The sequence below is a fragment of the Diorhabda carinulata genome, chromosome 9, assembly GCF_026250575.1.
Source record: "Diorhabda carinulata isolate Delta chromosome 9, icDioCari1.1, whole genome shotgun sequence".
Taxonomy (NCBI): domain Eukaryota; kingdom Metazoa; phylum Arthropoda; class Insecta; order Coleoptera; family Chrysomelidae; genus Diorhabda; species Diorhabda carinulata.
In genome coordinates this window covers 23,954,711-23,979,542 of record NC_079468.1, presented here as the reverse complement: position 1 = coordinate 23,979,542, position 24,832 = coordinate 23,954,711, and the positions used below count along the sequence as shown (strand labels likewise).

Below are 24,832 nucleotides of genomic sequence, written 5' to 3'. Positions count from 1 at the left end.
CTGCGTAGATGAATGAGAAATTGAATCACTCCTAGAGGACACAAAAGAGGGATCGAAACAGGAATGTTTGAATTAATTGAAGTGAAAAGAAAAATTAATCAGCTGAATGTTTGATCGAGAGGAAAGATGTAGTGCAGGTGATGGTTCAAAAGCAGGTATAATCGGTGAAACCCCAGGTACTAGGTAAGCCTCACAAAACTATCTTATTAATAGAGTTCTTTTGATCAGACTAAAAAATGAGTCGTGGGGCGCGTGAAATTTCTATCAACAATCCCTTTCGCTCATATATATTAACTGGTATTTTTTATTTTACGCCGAATTTCATTTTTAGTCTTTTCAAAAGGCTCTAAGATCGAAGAGAGAGGAGTGTAAAACAAAGTACCTAGGACCAATTACCCATATTGCTTTTGTTACATCTATCCTACACGAATCACCAATCCATATTATCGATAGAAACTTTCAACGTGAATATAGAAAATGTTTGGAGTTTATAGACCAGGAAATGAGACTGAGAAAAAAAGGACTCCTCAAAATTTATGTAAATGTCAATGATGATTTGAGACCCTCAACTAATTAGTTTTGGTTTTATAAAATAGAGAAATTTTGGGGTAAATGATACATTTGTGAAAGAACGACTACATACTATATCGACTACGTAGATTACCGAGAATATTGAGACGATGACAACAATGAGATAAGAAAGTCTAAAGCAAGTCCAACGGTTCCAATTTCAGAAGGAAATAAAATCACCTTCTTCATGGGGGGATACAAAATTTGAATTAAAACGGAAAATTTTCAATTGATAAAAGTGAAAAGAAAAACCCATTCTTCAGTTCAGTCAAAAGTTTTATAGGGACATTTTTTGTCTTCAAGTATAATAAACTACTTTTGTCTTGCAAATAAAATCAAAATAAGGAGTATCTTGAGGTTAAACATTTCAATTGATAAATGATAATTGAAAATTGTTTAAAATTGATTAAATTTTGGAATCTAGAACATGAAGAAATAAATTAAGATGTGCCCCATTCTTCCAAAAATGGAATAATTGATCTATATTTAAGAGAGTTAATGCTTACATCCGAAGTACCTACCGGTTATCATAACATTCATCATCAATCTGGGGTATTGATTAGACTAAAATATGTATTTGTTAAAATAAAAAAAGAAATCTGGGCATTATTATTAATGGTAGTTAATACATATGAGCGATAGAGTATTGATATTAATTTCACGCACCCCACGATTTTAGACTAATCGATACCTCAAACTGATGACGAATATCATGATGATTTGTAGGCACATAGAAATTCGATCAAGATAAATGTTTTTGAAGAGTGAAATGTGAAATGATCAAAATGAGTTCGCTAAAACGTTCATAGATATTTTTTCATTTATTATTAAATAGGGATGGAACTAAAGAGAATATTAAGTTATATAAAATAGAGAGCGGCAATAAATATCATAACCAATTTCGAAGATATGAATAATTTATGAAATGAAATTGTAAGTAGTTTTTGAGCCCCAGTAGTATTAAGATTATTTTGAATACATAAATATATATAAGTAGCAAAACAATACGTATGTCCCATGAAAATGTTCAATATGATGAAATAAGCGGATATTTTGTATGTTACTTTTACGAGATAATAAGACTGAACTGAAGAACTCTGGAGACGAGAATTTCGGAAAGATTCGAAGCCCTAAATGAAATTGAATAGTTTAAAAATAATACATTTCGAGTATTCCGCAGCACAGAAAATAAGAAACAAAAAACGAGGCTATGTGTATGACCGACCAACAATTTTGGAAAATTGGCAAAACAATACTATTATTTACTCCCACTTTGGAAACCGGACGCATCGGCACAGCGACGAAATTGGAAAACCTTAGTCCAATTCACGTTGCCTCGATCCGATGCGGTGGTATTTCACCGGGCGATGCGAGTGGGTCACATCTACCACATCAATGGAGGATGAAAAGGAAATAATGGGACTGAAAAACACTGCGTAGAAAATTGGAAATTCCGAAGTATGACAATTTATATGATATCCTGAAAACATCAATGAATAATATAGAGAATTTTTAGTTTGCAGCACAGAAAAAAAATTGTTATTCACGGTTTGAGTTTGTAAATCTGTATTTATGAAATTATTTATTATTTGTGATATTTTTCTGTTTAATTAGAAAATCGTTTCTCTTCAGTTTTACCAATTATATAACACACATCAGTGAATATGAATGTTTTTTAACATTAAATCCCTCTATTTATCGGTATATATTAATCTCTGAAATGATGGAATAAATAATAAGAAATACTGAGAATCATAAATCTAGTCTAATCTACTCTACTTATTTCTACTCTATTCTATTCTACTAACAAAAAACAACCAAAGTGGCAATCGTTGTCCCCTAACCTATCCTGTACGGAGTGTATACGAAAGTGAAGACCACATTCCAGTACGGAGTGTTTACGAAAATGAAGATCACATTCCAGTACGAAGTGTATGCGAAAGAAAAGAAATTAAAATAATACAGGGTGTAGCTAGAAATTAGATACCAATGATTAATGAAGATGAATGAGGAATTAAACCACTCCTTGGGGACACGATAGACGAATCAAAACAGGAAAATCTGAATTAATTTGAATAAAATAAGAAAAATTAAAAGACGAATCAAAACGAGAAACAATGAGAGAGAACAACACCCTTAGTTGACTGCGTAGATTAATGAGAAATGGAATCACTTTTAAAGGACACAAAAGACGAATCGAAACAGGAAAGTTTGAATTAATTAATGTGAAAAGAAAAATTATTCAGCTGAATATTTGATCGAGAGGAAAGATGTAGTGCAGGTGATGGATGAAAAGCAGGTATAATCGGTGAAACCCCAGGTACTAAGCCTCACAAAACTATCTCATCAATCGAGTTCTTTTGATCAAACTAAAAAATGAGTCGTGGGGCGCGTGAAATTTCTATCAACAATCCCTTCCGCTCATATATATCAACTGCTATTTTTTTTAATTCACGCCGAATTTCATTTTTAGTCTTTTCAAAATCCTTGATTGATGGAAAGAAGTGTGAAGAATAGTACCTAGGACCAATTACCCATATTGCTTTTGTTACATCAATCCTACACGAATCACCAATCCGTATTCCCGATAAAAACAATCAACGTGAATATAATGGAGAAAATTTTGTGATTTCCGCACGAGAAAAGCAGGAAGAACAACAACCCTAAATTGACTAATGGATGAATGAGAAATTTAATCACTCCTAGAGGGCAGAGAAGGTCAATCGCAACAGGAAAGTTTGAATCAATTGAAGGGGAAAAAGAAAAATTATTCAGCTGAATGTTTGATCGAGAGGAAAGATGTAGTGCAGGTGATGGTTGAAAAGCAGGTATAATCGGTGAAACCCCAGGTACTAAGCCTCACAAAACTATCTCATCAATCGAGTTCTTTTGATCAGACTAAAAAATGAGTCGTGGGGCGCGTGAAATTTCATATCAACAATCCCTTCCGCTCATATATATTAACTGCTATTTTTTAATTTACGCCGAATTTCATTTTCAGTCTTTTCAAAAGGCTCTAAGATCGATGAGAGAGAAGTGTAAAACATAATACCTAGGACCAATTATCCATATTGCTTTTGTTACATCAATCCTACACGAATCACCAATCCGTATACCCGATAAAAACAATCAACGTGAATATAATTGAGAAAATTTTGGGATTTACGTACTGGAAACTAATGTCAAAGATGATTTGAGGAGACCCACCAACACAATTGGTTTCAATATAATAAAGAAAAACTTGTATTTTGCGTATGAGAAAAGGAGGGAGAACCTACAACCCTTAGTTGACTGGGTAGATTAATGAGAAATAGAATCACTCTTAGAGGATACAAACGAGGATTCGAAAAAAGAAAGTGTGAATTAATTGAATGAAAAAAAGAAAAATTATTCAGCTGAATGTTTAATCGAGACGAAAGATGTAGTGCAGGTGATGGATGAAAAGCAGGTATAATCGGTTAAATCCCCGGTACTAAGCCTCACAAAACTATCTCATCAATCGAGTTCTTTTGATTAGACTAAAAAATGAGTCGTGGGGCGCGTGAAATTTCTATCAACAATCCCTTCCGCTCATATACATTAACTGCTATTTTTTAATTTACGCCGAATTTCATTTTTAGTCTTTTCAAAAGGCTCTAAGATCGATGAGAGAGAAGTGTGAAGAATAGTACCTAGGACCAATTACCCAAATTGCTTTTGTTTACATCAATCCTACACGAATCACCAATCCGTATTCCCGATAAAAACAATCAACGTGAATATAATCGAGAAAATTTTGGGATTTTGGTACTGGAAACGAATGTCAAGATGATTTGAGAAGACCAACCAGCAATTGGTTTCAATATATTAGAGGAAATCTTGTGTTTTGCGTATGAGAAAAGGAGGGAGAACCTACAACCCTTAGTTGACTGGGTAGATTAATGAGAAATAGAATCACTCTTAGAGGATACAAACGAGGATTCGAAAAAAGAAAGTGTGAATTAATTGAATGAAAAAAAGAAAAATTATTCAGCTGAATGTTTGATCGAGAGGATAGATGTAGTGCAGGTGATGGATGAAAAGCAGGTATAATCGGTGAAACTCCAGGTACTAAGCCTCACAAAACTATCTCATCAATCGAGTTCTTTTGATCAGACTAAAAAATGAGTCGTGGGGCGCGTGAAATTTCATATCAACAATCCCTTCCGCTCATATATATTAACTGCTATTTTTTAATTTACGCCGAATTTCATTTTCAGTCTTTTCAAAAGGCTCTAAGATCGATGAGAGAGAAGTGTAAAACATAATACCTAGGACCAATTATCCATATTGCTTTTGTTACATCAATCCTACACGAATCACCAATCCGTATACCCGATAAAAACAATCAACGTGAATATAATTGAGAAAATTTTGGGATTTACGTACTGGAAACTAATGTCAAAGATGATTTGAGGAGACCCACCAACACAATTGGTTTCAATATAATAAAGAAAAACTTGTATTTTGCGTATGAGAAAAGGAGGGAGAACCTACAACCCTTAGTTGACTGGGTAGATTAATGAGAAATAGAATCACTCTTAGAGGATACAAACGAGGATTCGAAAAAAGAAAGTGTGAATTAATTGAATGAAAAAAAGAAAAATTATTCAGCTGAATGTTTAATCGAGACGAAAGATGTAGTGCAGGTGATGGATGAAAAGCAGGTATAATCGGTTAAATCCCCGGTACTAAGCCTCACAAAACTATCTCATCAATCGAGTTCTTTTGATTAGACTAAAAAATGAGTCGTGGGGCGCGTGAAATTTCTATCAACAATCCCTTCCGCTCATATACATTAACTGCTATTTTTTAATTTACGCCGAATTTCATTTTTAGTCTTTTCAAAAGGCTCTAAGATCGATGAGAGAGAAGTGTGAAGAATAGTACCTAGGACCAATTACCCAAATTGCTTTTGTTTACATCAATCCTACACGAATCACCAATCCGTATTCCCGATAAAAACAATCAAAGTGAATATAATCGAGAAAATTTTGGGATTTTGGTACTGGAAACGAATGTCAAGATGATTTGAGAAGACCAACCAGCAATTGGTTTCAATATATTAGAGGAAATCTTGTGTTTTCTGCACGAGAAATGCAGGGAGAACTACAACCCTTAGTTGACTGCGTAGATTAATGAGAAATTGAACCACTCCTAGGGGACACAAAAGACGAATAAAAACAAAAAAATCTGAATTAATTGGAATGAATTAAGAAAAATATTCAGCTGAATGTTTGATCGAGAGGATAGATGTAGTGCAGGTGATGGATGAAAAGCAGGTATAATCGGTGAAACCCCAGGTACTAAGCCTCACAAAACTATCTCATCAATCGAGTTCTTTTGATCAGACTAAAAAATGAGTCGTGGGGCGCGTGAAATTTCATATCAACAATCCCTTCCGCTCATATATATTAACTGCTATTTTTTAATTTACGCCGAATTTCATTTTCAGTCTTTTCAAAAGGCTCTAAGATCGATGAGAGAGAAGTGTAAAACATAATACCTAGGACCAATTACCCATATTGCTTTTGTTACATCAATCCTACACGAATCACCAATCCGTATTCCCGATAAAAACAATCAACGTGAATATAATGGAGAAAATTTAGAGATTTTCGTACTGGAAAAGAATGTCTCAAAGATGATTTGAGGAGACACACCAACAATTGGTTTCAATATAATAGAGGAGATCTTGTGTTTTCCGCACGAGAAAAGCGGAGAGAAAAACAACCCTTAATTAACTACGTAGGTGAATAAGAAATTGAACCACTCCTAGGGGACACAAATGACGAATCAAAACGAGAAACAATGAGAGAGAACAACACCCTTAGTTGACTACGTAGATGAATGAGAAATGGAATCACTCATAGAGGATACAAAAGAGGAGGCGAAAAAAGAAAGTTTGAATTAATTGAAGGTAAAAAAGAAAAATTATTCAGCTGAATGTTTGATCGAGAGGAAAGATGTAGTGCAGGTGATGGATGAAAAGCAGGTATAATCGGTGAAACCCCAGGTACTAAGCCTCACAAAACTATCTCATCAATCGAGTTCTTTTGATCAGACTAAAAAAAGAGTCGTGAGGCGCGTGAAATTTCTATCAACAATCCCTTTCGCTCATATATATTAACTGCTATTTTTTAATTTACGCCGAATTTCATTTTTAGTCTTTTCAAAAGGCTCTAAGATCGATGAGAGAGAAGTGTGAAGAATAGTACCTAGGACCAATTACCCGTATTGCTTTTGTTACATCAATCCTACACGAATCACTAATCCGTATTCCCGATAAAAACAATCAACGTGAATATAATGGAGAAAATTTTGGGATTTTCGTACTGGAAACGAATGTCAAGATGATTTGAGAAGACCAACCAGCAATTGGTTTCAATATAATAAAGAAAAACTTGTATTTTGCGTATGAGAAAAGCAGGGAGAACTACAACCCTTAGTTGACTGCGTAGATTAATGAGAAATGAAATCACTCATAGAGGATACAAAAGAGGAATCGAAAAAAAAAAGTTTAGAATGTGAGACCCTGTATTTATCAGTAGTTTGATTGCTTATTTTTGAGAATCCAATTACTGTACATATACAAATAATAAAGTTGAAGCAGGAAATTTCAAATAAATAAAAGTTGAAAGATAAACAAAACCGTTTGATCAGACTAAAAAGTTGTCTTTTGGCGCATTATAATTTCATCATTCTGACCGCTCAGAATATGAGTAAGTCATTTTTCATTTTCTCATTTTATCATAAGCCTAAGTGGTGAAAAAAATATTGAAGAGTAGTACAAAGGACTAACTACCCACACATATTGCTTGACTTTATTGACTATACATTAAAAAATTGCCTTGTAGTTTTACAATAATTTCAAGTGAAATGACGACGCATTTCTATTGAGAAGAAAAATGAATTTATTGAGTATTTAGTTCTGTAGATTCTACCTACCAATTTTGAAAATTTGATTACATACAATATATAATAAAATTCCAAGTCATTATTCTTAAACCCTAGTACTTAGTATTCAAATTATTTTCTATACATGTTTATTGACATTACTACAATCATCAATCATCCATCAATATTTCAAAGAATTGCTGTGATAATAATAATCAAGTATATTTTACCCTCAAATTAATAATTGAATATTTTTTATGGTATTTGTAGTAGACTATTCACTGAAATTTAAATAATTACGTATTTGCTAGCTTTCGAATTTCATGAAGAAAAATTTCATGTTGTGATGAATTTGTTAATGACATTTTTAGGCATAAAATGCCGAATCCATTGATATTGTCTGAAATGTCGTTATTCAAATCGAAAGGTCCATATGAATTTTTAAAATATAATAACTGAAAAGTAAGTGAAATTCCGTGAATATTGTTATCTAATGCATAAAAAAATAGCTTGAAATGGTTCATTTTTTTGAAATGGAGTAATTGAACAAAGATATTCCCTAGGTCCCGAGTAGGTACCTACCTACCGGTTATCATACCACTCAACATCAATTTAGGGTATTGATTAGACCAAAATATGAATTGGTTGAAATAAATAATGAAATCTGAGTATTACGTAAATAGCAGTTAATATATATGAGCGATAAAATATTGATATTAATTTCACGCACCCCACCCCACGATTTTAGTCTAATCGATACCCCAAATTGATAACGAGTATTGTGATAACTTAGAATAGAATATCTATCAAGATTAGTTAGATATTAGATTAGTTTTTGAAGAAAAAAATGAACATAAAGGGCTAGCTAAAACTTTGATAGAAATCATTTTATTGGTTGTTGGCTTAGAGAGATGGAGATGGAGAAAAAATTTTCTATTGAGAAGAAAAATAATTTTGAGCAAAAAGAAAATAGTTGGGTAAACTCTACGTAAGTACTAATGGCATGACCAATTTAGGAAATTTGATTAGAGTATGAAATTTTTGCAAGTCGTTCTTCTTCGCCACTACCATCTAAATTATTTTTAATACTAATACTAATGTATATTGGCTAATATTTTAATAGAATATCACGTGACTTTAGTGTTTAATTTTTAGTCTGATCGAAACGATGATTGTTATGAATGATTAAATACAATCCCCTACCTTTCGATGATATACCTCTGGTGCTTTCATGTTTTTCCTGTTGTTCCTGCTGGTGTTTTCTTGTTTTTCTCACTGTTAATGCCACTAAACTACTTAAAATATCTACTAATTACCTTCCAGCTTTTAAATTTTAGGCTTGTGATTGGATGCTATTAACATCTGTATTCAAATTATTGTCAAGAGAAAATTACATTACATAGACGTAAATTATCAACTAAACCAACAATTAAAAGTTCAAAAATAGAAAAAATTATAAAAGAGTTAATTTCATTGAATAGAAAGTTGGATGTCGATTCAATTTTCAATTTTATAAAAAATCGTTCAAGAGATTTTGGATCAATTAATTTTTATGAAGATTGATATTTTGTTTTCATAAGAAATTATTAGAATACAATGGTTAAAACTGAAAAATGCGCACAACAGAAGATTATTGAAGTTGATGTTGAAGTTGATTAATAATATTGGAAACCTGTCAATAATATTTTAAAAGCCAGAAAGTAATTTAATCCTAGCTACCAGTAATCATTAATCTTAAAATCTGAACTAAAAATTCGTATCATGTGTGATAATAATTCTTAAATACTGTTGATATGTATATATATGATTTTATATGTGTGGATTCGCACACCGCGATTTCTTTCTGATAGATGCCGGTTAAAAGATTACTAATAACTAGGATTTAACTAATCTCCCAAGTTCAGCCAATTTCTGATAACACAAAGTTTTCATTTTTTATTTAATTGGTATAACTAATTGCACGTTGGCATTTTTTTTTCAGGAGAAAGTAAAAGAAAACTACTTGTAGTCCAACGAATATATGATGGAGAAAAATAAATAATTTCTGTAAATAAAATTAGCAAAAACAAAGCGGAGGATTCTAATTGAAAAACAAGACAAAAAGGATGTATAAAATAATGTGATAAATTCGAAAAAAAAAAATAAAAGTATATATGACCGTTTGATAGTTGATAGAATTTCCAAATTTCCCACGATTTAATTTCTTGCCCTTATTAATGCATTGGAATGATGATGGGTATTTTCCAAAGAAATTTTGTTGATAGAGCTAAATATTTCCAAGAATATTTTATTAACCGTAAGTTGTGTGTATGGGTATTGTATGGTTGTATGTAAAAAGAAAACTATAAAAATTAGTTGGAGAAAAAATTGAATTAAGCGGCTCTCTCTTTAAAATAATCATGTAGAAACATAATAGTTTATTATTCGTTATCACTTATCTCATCACTCCTCATCAATCTAGGATATTGATTAGATTAAAATATGAAAAATTATGGATTTTCAGCACAAATAATAAACGAAAATGATGTTTTTCATAGAGTTGTTGATAGATTGAAAAGGTACAATCTACAATAATAACAACTAATTATTATTAATTGAGAATAATTTGAAATATTTTATATAAATGGCAGTTAATATATACGAGCGATAGAGTATTGATATTAATTTCACGCACCCCACCCCATTTTAGTCTAATCAATACCCTAAATTGATGAGGAGTATTGTGATATAACGTATAACCGATTAATATTATCCAAATTAATGGTCGCGAATAAAAGAAATTATTTATTCATTTTAAGATACACGACAAAAAAAATTATTTATATTGGCTTTTGTCTTGGAAACTATCAGATAGAGAGCTGTCCTTGCTATATATGAGCATAAAGATAGATAAGAAAAGAAACCCAAAAAATTGAAACTTTTCTATATAAAAGGATATAATGGACCAAATTAAATGAATATGAGACATTAATTCTTAATAGGAATTTCACGCTACCCCGACCCCGAAAATAATTGGTAGATATCTACCTATTACCTACGATTATGGTATGGCTGGAACTTGGGAGGTGTTGTGATGACTGATACCTAAGATTTACCTAATCATTTTCCAACTTTTAAATTTAGTAATATATATAAGTATTCGTAATTTCAAAGTTTTAACTATTGGAGCTATTTTTAACAAGACAAGTCGGTTGACTTTTGTTATTGATATAAAGTGTCTAGATCTAGTTATTTCTTAACGTTTTTGAGCGAATAAATATTCACTAATAATATTCATCTACATATTTAAGAAATATGCTATGCTTTCTAATAAAAAACTATTAAAATTAAACAGGTGAAAAGAATATAATAAAATAATATATAATATAATAAAATTTAATAAAAAGAATGAATTTCAAGTCAGAATATATACTTGATTACCTTCTAGGTACCTACTGATCATACCACGTCAATCTAAAGCATTGATTGGACAAAAAATAAAATGACATTGAAATTTGAATCTAAAGCAAAAAAATGTAAATAGCAGTTAATTTGATATGAGCGTTTTTTTCCTTTCATGTAAAAATCAAGCACAAGAGGATAAACCCCATTACACTCGAGTAGTTCCGAGTGTGGTGCGCGTCTGTCTTGTAAAGCTGATATTGGTTTGAATTTTAATGTAAATTGTATTGTTCGGAAAAACGTGCCTTAGTAGCTGATTCCTCAGGCTTGCACTTCTCCAAAGAAAGGAGTTCCGTTAAATTCCAAAGTTCCGGGCGTCTGCAGACGAGCTCGATATTCACGAGCCGCGTCCGTCGTCTTCTTCCTATCCAGTTTGATTATTGATAGAAATTTCACGCACCCAACGAATTATTTCAAGTCTAATTGATGTCTTGGATTGAGTGGTACAATGATGCAATTACTCAGAGATACAAACAGAGTCAAACCGTAATAAACTGCGTATAAATTTTTAAAAGAAAATACCCAATTGAATATCAATGATTGGATAAGGTTAAACTTGAAAATATAAGAAAGTGTCAAATCTATTGAAAAGATGACAATCATTATGTAGATAATGTACGGACGTTGGAAAATAATTAGCTAGCATTCAAGTACCAGTCTCATAAACAACAATGTATGATTCTATTTTATTCATAAAAAATTTATAATGTTACCTAAAAAGTATTTTCCCGTTTTACAAAGAGGATGCGGTGTTGAGAAGCAAAGGGAAAGGAGCAATTTCTCAATACGATAGAAAATATTGATGATGTCTCATAAATAATGTCCGTTTCCAATATTCATTTCGTTTGTTAATAAATCATACTAAAAGAAAGCCTTAATATTCAAAATTAAAGCCAATCGTACCTACTCTATGGTTTTAAACCAACATTCAGCAGGATCCTTGAGAACTTAACATAAAACCTCATACTCTTGAATCAGCTGTCCACTATATACCTCGGCATAGATAACTCCGCCATCTGGAATAATTTCAAAGTACACTTATCATCTTTCATAATTCCACCAAACATACAACAAGGCTATTCGCTTGAATCGATCTCTTTTTGCAGCGGGTTCTGGTAATTTTCCTTTGTCTAACCACTGATTTTGACGTTTTGGTTGTTTCGATAAAATACATTTTCATTCGCAAGAGCAATGTGTCTAAATAATCGATCTTTAAGTATAAAATCGCCAATAAACAAAGAGAGTTATTTAAAAATTGTAACGTAGGAATTTTGATAAATGAAAACAGACTGACTACTGCCCGTAGGCATTGGTCTGGTGCAATGGTCCATTGGTTACTATACTGACTAGAGCTTCCGGAGTTTGCCAATAGAAAGAAAATCAGGCCAGGCCTTACACCAGCATCCAAAATTAATCATTTGTTGCGTCGTATCGTATCAAATCGTACAGCCATGATACTGCAAAGTCTGACAAAAGCGTCAATGTACAAAATAAAAACTCGTCGAAAATCATGACCTCAAATTTATTCCCACTCCGTCAATGATATAAAAATATATTGTCCACAAATATCCAAGATAAGAAATGAAAGCGCCTATGTGTACTTACATAGATTTTAGGAAACAAATATTTCAACAAACTTTAATCGAGAAGGGCAAAATACTTTTTAGATGACTTTATACATTTTTTCATAATCATGCGGATAACTCAAAAAAACTTACCTTTTGATCGGGCTGCTAATAAACGCCGTTGATATTCCTACTGAGACATGTTGATCACGATAGTGTTCGCGGCACAACACTTTGTTCGATTACTCATTCACTCGATTGTGAATGAATCAAGACCGGTACGCGGGTTGTAACTTATTATTTTGTTTTCAAATTTTACATAAATTATGTTGGTATCTACTTTATCATATCTCCTCAATGATAATCAAGCTTTCAATTTATGTATGTTAAATAAGTTAAATGTTTATATCCAATTTTATTACATCTTGGAAAAGTGATCGATTTGGATTTCGTGTACAAATTTTCAAGAAAAATTTTTTATCCCGAAAACTTGAAAATATAATCAACAGAAAAATATGTTTGTTAACTTTATCAACTGAAAAATAGTGAAAATACTCCAACCTTGGTATCAGTTTTTACCTGAATTTATTTCCCACATCGAAAGATTAAATGGCAAGTTTTTATAGAAGTATTAAATGTTTGTGTATCCATGTGTAGCTAATTAAAAACCTAACTCAACCTAATAAGACATGAATAGAGAAGACTAAATATCAATAATTATATTATTGGTCCATTGTTACTAATTCCTAATCTGACTGATAAAATGGTGTACCCCACGATTCAATTTTTTGCCTTTATTCATGCACTAGAATGATGATGGATATTTTCCAAAGAAATTCTGTTGTGATAGAGCAGAATATTTCCAATATGTAAGAAAATTATAAAAAGTAGTTGGGAAAAAAGTTGAATTGAGCGGCTCTCTCTTTAAAAGAATCATGTAGAAAGATAATAGTTTATTATTCGTTATCACTTATCTCATCACTCGTCATCAATCTAGGATATTGATTAGATTAAAATATGAAAAAGTCTTTATTATGGATTTTCAGCACAAATAATAAACGAAAATGATGTTTTTCATAGAGTTGTTGATAGATTGAAAAGGTACAATCTACAATAATAACAACTAATTATTATTAATTAAGAATAATTTGATATGTTTTATGTAAATAGCAGTTAATATATACGAGCGATAGAGTATTGATATTAATTTCACGCACCCCACCCCATTTTAGTCTAATAAATACCCTAAATTGATGAGGAGTATTGTGATAATTTGTATAACCGATTAATATTATCCAATTAAATCGACGCGAATAAAAGAAATTGATTATTTATTGTGAGGTGAACGAATAAAATTTTATTTATCGAGAGACACAATTAGATTGACTTTATCTTGGATGTTGTCAAATAGAGATCTTTGCTTGCTTTATGGATTCTGGGTATTGGAATAGATAAAGATAGAAACCTTAAAAATTGAGCATTTCTATTTAAAAGAGGGATATAATGGACCAAATTGAATAAATATGAATAGAAATTTCACGCGCCCCAAGTCTAATACTATTGATAATGTGATTTTACTCTAAGATGCGTGTACGATTCATTACAAAAATTTACTAATCGATCATATTTCCAAGCCTTGAAAATATAAGGAAAAACTGAAAAGTTCCATTGAAAATAAAAAATAATCATGCTGTAAAAAATGTGATGAAAGCCAGATAATAATTGAGTAGAAAGTAGATACAGTAAGTTATTCATAAATGCAACAGAGCATTAATAAATCTGTTTCAAGTCAAGAAATAGTTCTTTATAAAAATCTTATCTTAATATATATAAATCTCGTGTCACAATGTTTGTCCTCAATGGACTCCTAAACCACTTAACCGATTATAATAAAATTTGCACACCATGTGCAGTTCGATCCAACTTGAGAGATAGGATAGTTTAAATCTCAAATTATAGTCGCAATTTTAATTTATTGCTAATTATTCGTCTGTTATTATTTGACAGTCAAAATTATCTGTTAAAATTAATAATGTCAAATGCCACCGAAAAAATCTAACCTCAACAACGCGTGCACCAGAGAGGCACGACGCAAACGTGTTGTTGAGGTTAGATTTTTTCGGTGGCATTTGACATTATTATTTGACAGTCAAAATTATCTGTTAAAATTAATAATGTCAAATGCCACCGAAAAAATCTAAACTGAATAACGCGTGCACCAGAGAGGCACGACGCAAACGTGTTGAAAGAGCTCAGCAATTACCAGAACAAATCGAAACAAGAAATGCAGCTCAAAGAATCAGGACTGCAGAAAGTCGTGCACAAGAATCTCAAGAACAGCGTGACGAACGTCTGCGACAGAATATTACGAGAACAAGAGCGGCACGAGAACGAAACATAGCTACAGTACGAGTACTAGATCGACAAAGGCAACGGATCAGCCGCTCATTAACACGTGCATCATTCGTTCGGCTTGCCTTTGAATATGCACCAGATATTAACTACTCAGCGCATTCAAAAATTGCTATCGGTGGAATGGATAAAGTATGTCAATATTGTCAGGCATTGAAATTTCGGAATGAAGCAGCCGGCATGTGCTGCGCATCAGGAAAAGTTGTGCTGTCACCTCTACCCGCTCCGCCGGAGCCTTTATTATCCCTTCTTACTGGCAATTCAGATGATTCCAAATTATTTTTGCGTAAGATACGCAAATTTAATTCTTGCTTCCAAATGACGTCATTTGGGGCAACTAAAATTTGCGATCGTGCATCCGATGGACGTAATTTTGAAACTTCATTCAAAATTCAAGGCCAGGTGTACCATAAAATCGGATCACTGATGCCAATGCCTGATAACAATCCGAAATTTCTTCAAATTTATTTTATGGGCGATTGTGAAGAGCGCGTGACGACTCGGTGCCTGTATAATTTTATTGAACAAGCAGAGGAAAGAGCAATTGTGATATTATTGGAAAATTTTTTAGAAGATCACAATCAACTAATTCAATTGATCAAAAGAGTTTCGCCACGACTGCAAAATGACAATTATCAAATCGTCATTAAAGCCGACAAAGTACCATTAGGTGAACATGCTGGTAGATTCAACGCTCCAACTGTTGATGAGGTTGCTGTTATCATGGTTGGTGATCCAGTTGACGAAAGATCTATAAAAATTACACGGCGAGACAACACTGTCAGTACGATTTCGGATCTACACCGTTCATATGATGCACTACAATATCCATTAATATTTTGGCAAGGACAAGATGAATATCACCTCAATATCAAACAGTATGATCCAAATACCGGTAAATTTGACAATTATCTATTTATTTTCTTACTGTATGTATAGATTTTAATTTCGTATTGCATTTTATTTTTTATTTTTTTAGGTGATTACAGAAATAAAAAAGTTAGCTCAATGAACTACTACGCACACCGAATAATGGTTAGACAACATCAAGACAATTATATCCTTCGATATCGTCAGCTGTTCCATCAATACATTGTTGATATGTATGCTAAGGTCGAAAGCGAACGCTTGCGATTCCTTCGATTCAACCAGGCGAAACTACGATCGGAAGAATATATTCACTTACGAGATGCTGTTGCTGGAAACATCGATGGAAATTTAAATCCCAATGACATCGGTAATGCTTTCATTTTACCTTCAAGCTACATCGGCAGCCCACGGAACATGCAGGAATACATACAAGATGCGATGACTTACGTACGTCATTACGGCCGACCGGATTTATTTATTACATTCACATGTAATCCGAATTGGGAAGAGATACAAACTTTACTATTGCCAGGACAACAAGCCATTCATCGTCATGATTTAACTGCACGGGTGTTTAAACAAAAATTGAAATCCTTAATTGATTTTATTGTTAAATATTCAATTTTTGGTATCACACGTTGTTGGCTGTATACGATAGAGTGGCAAAAGCGAGGTTTGCCTCATGCCCACATTTTGGTTTGGCTTAAAGATAGAATCCGTCCTGAAGAAATCGATCAAATAATTTCAGCCGAAATTCCAGACCCATTAATTGATCAAGAATTATTTGATATTGTCACCAAACACATGATCCATGGGCCATGCGGTGCTTTCAACATGACGTCACCGTGCATGGAAAATGGAAAATGTAAAAAAAACTTCCAAAAGCCGCATACGAATGACACGATCACGGATATTGATGGTTATCCAATGTATCGCCGCAGAAGTACTGAGAATGGTGGCCACACATTTACAATGCGACTGCCGAACTTTCCAAATCAAGTTGAGTTTGATAATCAGTGGGTGGTACCATACTCACCACTACTTTCAAAAACTTACAAAGCTCATATCAATGTTGAGCTTTGCAGTTCTGTTAAATCAATTAAGTATATTTGTAAATATGTAAACAAAGGCAGTGATTTGGCCATATTTGAAGTACAAAACATAAATAAAAATGACGAAATAGCACGATACCAAATGGGCAGATACATTAGCAGCAATGAAGCTATTTGGCATATTCTCAGCTTTCCCATCCACGAAAGAGATCCTGCTGTCCAACATCTGGCAATACATCTTGAAAACGGTCAACGTGTATACTTTACTGGAGAAAATGTTCTCCAAAGAGCGTTCGAAGCTCCGAAAACGACTCTAACTGAATTTTTTACATTGTGTCAAAAACCTGATGTTTTTGGCCAATTCGCGAAGACATTGGTGTATGGTGATGTTCCACGTTACTTCACATGGAACAAATCCAGTAAAAAATGGGAGCCACGGAAACAAGGAAAACCACATCCTTCCATTACAGGCATATTCAAAGCTAAGACATTGGGGAGACTTTACACGGTACATCCAAAGCAACGTGAGTGCTTCTATTTACGTTTGTTATTGGTGAATGTTCCCGGACCAACGTCTTTTGAATTTTTACGAACAATTAATGGTCGAGTATTCAATACATACCAGGATGCATGTCGTGAACTGCAATTGCTAGAAGACGATAACCATTGGGACTTAACGCTTGCTGATGCTGCGTTGACATCAACACCGAATAACATTCGTCAGTTGTTTGCAATTATTTTGACGACATGTTATCCCTCGCAAGCACAAACTTTGTGGGAAAAATATAAAAATTGTATGACAGAAGACATCTTGCACCGAATTAGACAAACAAATCAATGCCAAAACATAGATTATACACCAGAGATGTACAATGAAGCATTGGTCTTGATCGAGGATTTATGTGTTCTTATTTCAAATTTACCACTTAATCATTATGGTATGCCATCACCTAATCGTCCAGCCACCGACTTAGTCAATACCGATTTACAACGAGAAAAGCAATATGACCATGGAAGTTTAGCAACAATTATCATGAACAGTGAACCATTACTGACAGCAGAACAAAAAATTATTTATGATCGGATTATGCTGGCTGTTGCTGCTGAACAAGGCGGTTTTTTTTTCTTGGATGCACCCGGTGGAACCGGTAAGACATTTTTAATATCGTTGATTCTTGCCAAAATACGGTCGCAACAAAAAATCGCATTAGCAGTAGCATCGTCAGGCATTGCGGCTACTTTACTGGATGGTGGGCGAACAGCACATTCAACATTCAAGCTGCCATTGGACGTTCATAATAAACCAGATGCAATGTGTAACATCAAAAAGAATAGTGGAATAGCTGCAGTGTTGCGAAAGAGTTCTATAATAATTTGGGATGAGTGCACAATGGCACACAAATATTCACTTGAAGCATTAAACAGAACTATGCAAGATTTAAACAGCAATAATAGACTTTTCGGTGGTGTTATCTTACTTTTGTCTGGTGACTTCCGGCAGACCTTACCGGTTATACCTCGCTCAACTTTCGCGGATGAGATTAATGCATGTTTGAAACAATCATTCTTATGGCGAAGTGTTGAAACACTTCGATTGACCATAAATATGCGAGTACAATTGCAAAATGATCCATCAGCACAAATATTTTCCGAACAACTACTAGATATTGGGAACGGTAAAATAGAACTGCAACCAAATACGCAATGCATTAAACTACCAGACAATTTTTGCACTGTTGTTCAGGATAAAAATGAATTGATTCAGAGTATTTTCCCGGATATACAGAATAATTATTTGAATCATGAATGGCTCAGTCAACGGGCGATTTTGGCAGCCAAAAACGTTGATGTTGACGAAATTAACTTCCAGATACAACAGTTGTTACCAGGCGATCTGATGTCTTTTAAATCAATCGATACTGTTGTTGATGAAAATGAAAGTGTAAATTTTCCGATTGAATTTTTAAATTCATTAGATATACCTGGAATGCCACCACATAATCTTCGATTAAAGATTGGTTCCCCTATTATTCTCCTCCGTAATTTGAATCCGCCTCAATTATGTAACGGTACGCGTTTGGTCATCAAAAAGATCACCGGTAACATTCTTGAAGCAACCATTTTGGCTGGGAAGTTTAAAGGAAAAGTGGTTTTGCTGCCACGTATTCCGATGATACCATCAGATTCTACCATACCCTTCAAAAGGCTACAGTTTCCAATTCGTTTAGCTTTCGCCATGTCTATAAATAAATCTCAAGGTCAAACAATGTCCATTTGTGGTTTAGATTTGGAAAATCCATGTTTTTCTCATGGGCAACTATATGTTGCGTGTTCACGTGTTGGGAAACCGTCGAATCTATTTGTGTTAGCTAAAGACAGGTTAACCAAAAACATTGTGCACCGATTGGTGTTAAATTAAATTGAAATTGAAAGTATTTATAATTCAAAAAAAGAGACATTAATGTTTAAAAGTTTAAGACTGTCTGCCTTGCCTACCTCATTCATGATGTTTAAGCGTCACATGTTATTTACTGTATTATACTGTAATATACTTATTTGTTATAAAATTAAATGGAAATAATAAATCTGATAAATTTTTATTTTGTATTGATTTCTGCTTAATATCAAGTGTAAGAACATTTTAATTAATTGTGTTCAACGTACTTCCCCTTCAAATCTCAATCCAGTGAATTTGTATACCACCATCAACATTTTCGTCTTTGTTCGTAAATAATTTCATTGTACTAAAGGGTTATAGTAGTAGAAAGTCAAATAAGGAGATCACCATTTTTTTTTTTCAAATACCATCTGTGTAAATAAGCATAGTGGACTCCGTGTCTGATGTTCTTTTATCGTTCCTCTTAGATTGTTTACTATAATGTAATATAACAAAAACTTCAGCCACAGCAACGCGTGGCCGGGTCAGCTAGTTTATTTATAAATTTTTAGCTGCGAAATTTTCCATAGTGTGTTTAGCTCGATATCTAGCATCTAACTAATTATTTTTCGGTGAATGTCTTGTGAACGAATCTTAAAAACTTGAATAAAATGATTTGAATTATTTAAGAATTATGTAAGAAACATATCGAGGTTGAAAAATAATTAGCTAGGTCCCTAAGTAAATGGTCGAAATTTAACCCTTGATTAGACTAAACCGTAAGATAGTGCATCTTTATTTAATATATATATGTATGCAGTTATTGAGGCCTCAAATTGAATATTGTAATTAATTATCATAACTGTATAGTTTTGCCATTGGTTGCTTCAGAGACAGATCCTAATGCCTTCTGAGTATATATTCCAAGTTTATCAATTAATGGTTGTGTGAATAATAATAAAAGTTTTGAAAATTAAAAATGAAAGATTAAATTTGCCAAATCTCTTGAAAAAGATAATTTTGATAAATAATCAATATTAACGAAATAGTAGGTCCTAAAGAAATCTGTGTGTACTGTGTAAAAAATACCGGTATGACCTAATACGAGCGGTTGGATTGTTGATAGAAATTTCATGCACCCCACGATTTATTCTCTAGTCTAATCAAAGTCTTGATTGGAAAATTAGTGAAATGATTATTTATTACCAAAAGCAAATTACTAACTTGCCAAGTTGTTAAACATGTATTAGTTTTGCAAGGAACAACGCTAACAATTATTACTCTGTCGCAATTATAAATACAGTGCGTGCATAAAAAAATAGGACGTGCATCATTTATGAACTTTGTGAATATAAAACAAATTTTCAAATTTATCTCAACATAATTTGAGAGGTTAATTGTTGATAGAAATTTAATCTGTCTAATATAAATCCCAAATTTCTCCAATATTTGAATGACAACTTCAGCTATGTCAGCGATAGTTGGTTAGGTTTCTTCTGCGATCCGCCATATTTCGTCCAAAGCTATTCTCGTATTTATTTATCACAAGCCGCTATTTATAGTCTTTATCTAATCTTAATTCATTATCCTCATTTATATGAAAATTCGCGTAAAAAATGCATTAAACAGGTACACCCTCCCTCATTCACGACATTTTTCATCCTTCGACCGTTTTCCAGTTTTTATTCCAAGATCCTAGTCACGTTTTTACGCCACGACATGATAAAAAACTCGTTTTACATACGATAAATATTACAAAAAATGATGATAAAAAAACTTCCATCATCTTCAAGTCCGCAAAATAGAAAAATGGAAACTATAGACCGGCTGAAAACTGCTAACCATCGAAACGAGACGTTACCAGACACAATTACCCGACTATGCACCTACAAATCAAACAAGTACCAGCACCAGCAGCTCAAAATCCAGAACGGCCTGTCAGTAAAGAAACGCAGTCAATGAACTTTTTTGCAGAGTATGATGCACCAGCCCAACCACAACAAGATGTCGCCATTTTTTCTCCAATATTTGAATAACAAGTTCAGTTTTTTTAACGATAGATGGTTTTTACTGCGATCCGTCATATTTCGTCCAAAGTTAATTCTCGGATGAATTTATCACAAGCCACTATTTATCGTCATGATCTAACGTTTTAATTCTTTCATTTATATAAAAATAAAACTTACTGCACCCCAATATTTTATGATATATCCCTAAATTTTTTATGTATAATAAAAATGGTCGACAAGAATTTCATAACACAAGTGAGACATTAATTTTTAAAATGGAAATACCAGTCTAATAATAAAAAAAAATATTCATTAATTCCTAATACCTAGGACTTTTCAATAGTTCAATTATCCCTATTTTTATTGGCTAGCAGATAGGTAATTTTATAAAGGGGCGGATAAAATCGGTAAATTTTATGACCTAAAAAGTACCTGAACTGTATTATTCAGAATAATAAACATAAAAATAACATTAAAAATTAGTTATTTTGTTGAGTTTCATAGTAAGCGGTTCTCTTTTGTTCATAATGCAAAAAGTGAATATAAAGACGAAAGTGTCGAGTCAAACGCGCCGCAGTTCATTTATGGTGAAAATATATAAGATTTAAAAAACGTGAAATAAAAAAATTTCAATAAATATTTTACAAATGAATATGATTCTGAAAATGTAACTTAAAAACTTACTGTGTTACTATTATTTATTTTTTTTCATATTTTTCATTTTATCACAATATGCTATTCATTCTTGTGTTACTGCAAAAACATTTTTTTTGTCGACCATTCTAATTATTCATATTCAGATAAATTTTAAACATTAGTAGAAAAAATAGAAACTATAGAAATTAAACTCAATATAGGGAATTTTTTTACAATTTTTCAAATTGAACGTTTCTATAATAACCACCTCTCAAAAATAAAAAAAAAAGATATGAAACATGCGGTATGAGACAATTACTGAATTACGAGAAAATTTTGAATTTGTGAATTTACTTCTGGATTTGGATACAAGAAAATAATAAATTTTAATAAATTCGAATGATAGTTTAGAGTATTCTTAAGAAATTTCATACAAGTATTATAATGAAAAAAATTGTAAGAACTCAAAACGAAGATGAAAAGATCTTCTACGGGAAATAAAATTTATGCAAGAATACAGTAACAACGAATAACTAATTTCAGAGTAACAATTGAAAATCTGGGATAATTATACAGTGAAACTTTAACATTTATCCACAAAATTACACTTGAAATTTAAAATATAAGAAAATAATTTAAGATTGAAAAAAAAAATTAAAGAAGAAAAAAACAATTTTAAAATATCACAATTCCAGAAATAAAAAATGAAATGAGTCCAAAAGATAAAAATATACCCAGAATATAATTTGAAAAATAAATTCAAAAATAAAAATAAATTTTATATTCATAAAAATATTAAACATCAATAATACAAAAATCAAAATAGAAAAGACAGAAATTACTTACATTTGTAAATGATGCACTTCACAATTCACAAAAATATTCAAAAGGATTTTGAATAATAAGTTACAACGTAAGCTTAAGCGCCGCGAAAATCTAAAATGGTATGACCTATAACTGAGAGAAACGACGTATTTATAAGAGAGGCCCTTCTTCCTTCACCCAACTTTGTTCTCGGCCAATCGAAACAAGGGTTCGAAAGATGTAGCCAATCCCAACAAAGCGATCAGAACATGTGGGGTGGGGCATTTTTCATTCTTCTTAGTATTTTTGTGGTGAAAGGTTCAAAATTCTGAACACCAAGACCATTTGTCCCAAAAATTAATAGAGAATATTAAAATTCTAACCTTCAAAAATTGAAAAAAACAGTGTATAATAATGTTATCATTCAATTAAATGTTTCGAAGTTTACGTTAGATATTTATCATATGATTTTATATCTTCAAATTTCAATTTTTCAAGTCGATAATGGAAAAGAAGGATGGAAATTTATACAAATGAAGTAGCTGTCGATATGAAGATTGGGAAACTTAATTTTTCACACAAGTTAGCTTCCTATTGATGGACTTTGGAAAATTTCCATTTCGTGAAAGGTATTTATTATTATTACATACATACTTTCTTCTGTTAACTTCACCAGAGAATATTAAAAATGAATAGATTCAGTGTTTTTTTAATAATGTAAATTAGAAATAATTTACGTTTGAAAATTTTTTCCAAGTCGCTTATATGATAAAATAGTCCAGAAAATAATTTTTGTTTCAAATGATTATTAAAAACATGGAATTTTAGTTTCGAAAAATTCAATTTTATAAAAATTTGTTTTAGAAAAAAACGATGTATAATAACTTTGAAAAATTTTTCCAAGTCGCTTATATGATAAAATAGTCCAGAAAATAATTTTTGTTTCAAATGATTATTAAAAACATGGAATTTTAGTTTCGAAAAATTCAATTTTATCAATTTCTGCATAAGAACAAAACAGTGTATAATAATTTTATTAATCAATTATCAAAGTAATCCACAGATCCGAATTTTACAATATTTTATATTTTTAAATTTCAGGTCCAGTTTGGGAAAGAAAGACGAAAATTTATAACAAATGAAATAGCTGTCGATATGAAGATTGGAAAACTTGATTTTTCACACAAGTTTGCTTCCTATTTGATGGATTCCGTAAAAGGTATTTATCATTATTACATACATACTTTCTTCTATTAACTTAATCAGAGAATATTAAAAATAAACAGATTCAGTGTTTTTTAATGATTGATATATATTAGAAATAATTTACGTTTGAAAAAATTTTCCAAGTCAATTCTATAATAAAATAGTCCAGAAGATGTTTTTTTCTCAAATGATTATTGGTAAAATGGAATTTCAGTTTCGAAAAATTTAATTATGTAAAGTTCTACATTAGAAAAAACTAAATATGATGATTTTATTATTCAATTGTCTAAGTAAAATTCGAAGTTTACCTTAGATAGTTATTGCATTTTATATTTCAAATCGAAAATATATATTATTACACACATACATTCAACTAACTTGAGCAGAAAACATTCAAAATTAAAAAAGAAACAGATTCAGTTTTCTTTTTTTAAGGGTTGATATAACTTAGAAACAATTAACGTTTGAATAAATTGTTCACAGTCGATTATAAAATAAAATGTCCAGAAAATATGTTTTTTTTTCGAATTATTATTAAAAAAATGTAATTTTCATTTCGAAAAATTCAATTTTATTAAGTTCTGTATAAGAACAAAATAGTGTATAATAATTTTATCATTCAATTATTATCAAAGTAATTCACATATTCCAAGTTTACAACATTTTATATTTTTAAATTTTAGGTCCAGTTTGGGAAAGAAAAACGAAAATTTTATAACAAATGAAGTAGCCATCGATATGAAGATTGCAAAACGGCACAAGCATACAAGATACAATAATTATCACACACATACTTTATAATTTACTTAACTGAAAATACCAAACATAAAAAGACAAATTCATACAAATATTATTCTCCAGATATCTATAATTTTTTTTATATTTGTAAATTTAATTTGTTAAAAATTTATTACATATTTTTTCAGACAGTTTAAGTTTTGGAAAGAAACGTGACACAGAAAAACGATAATAGAA

The 24,832-nt window shown here is 31.7% G+C and overlaps 1 protein-coding gene across 1 annotated transcript; it reads left to right on the top strand.

The window, feature by feature from the left end:
- The first annotated feature begins 14,672 nt into the window (after nt 1-14,672).
- Nucleotides 14,673-24,827, top strand: LOC130897750 (uncharacterized). Its single transcript, XM_057806633.1, has 5 exons — nt 14,673-15,189; nt 15,301-15,798; nt 15,883-18,767; nt 23,753-23,870; nt 24,784-24,827. The coding sequence occupies exons 1-5, from the start codon at nt 14,673-14,675 to the stop codon at nt 24,825-24,827; spliced, it is 4,062 nt and encodes a 1,353-aa protein (XP_057662616.1).
- The last annotated feature ends 5 nt before the right edge of the window (nt 24,828-24,832 follow it).

What these genes read in the sequence shown, in the direction of transcription:
- LOC130897750 (XM_057806633.1), top strand. Translation starts at nt 14,673, where the DNA reads ATGCCACCGAAAAAATCTAAACTGAATAACGCGTGCACCAGAGAGGCA. An exon ending in ACAGTATGATCCAAATACCG is followed by an intron (nt 15,799 to 15,882) that starts GTAAATTTGACA and finishes TTATTTTTTTAG; the next exon opens with GTGATTACAGAAATAAAAAA. An exon ending in TTTGATGGATTCCGTAAAAG is followed by an intron (nt 23,871 to 24,783) that starts GTATTTATCATT and finishes ATATTTTTTCAG; the next exon opens with ACAGTTTAAGTTTTGGAAAG.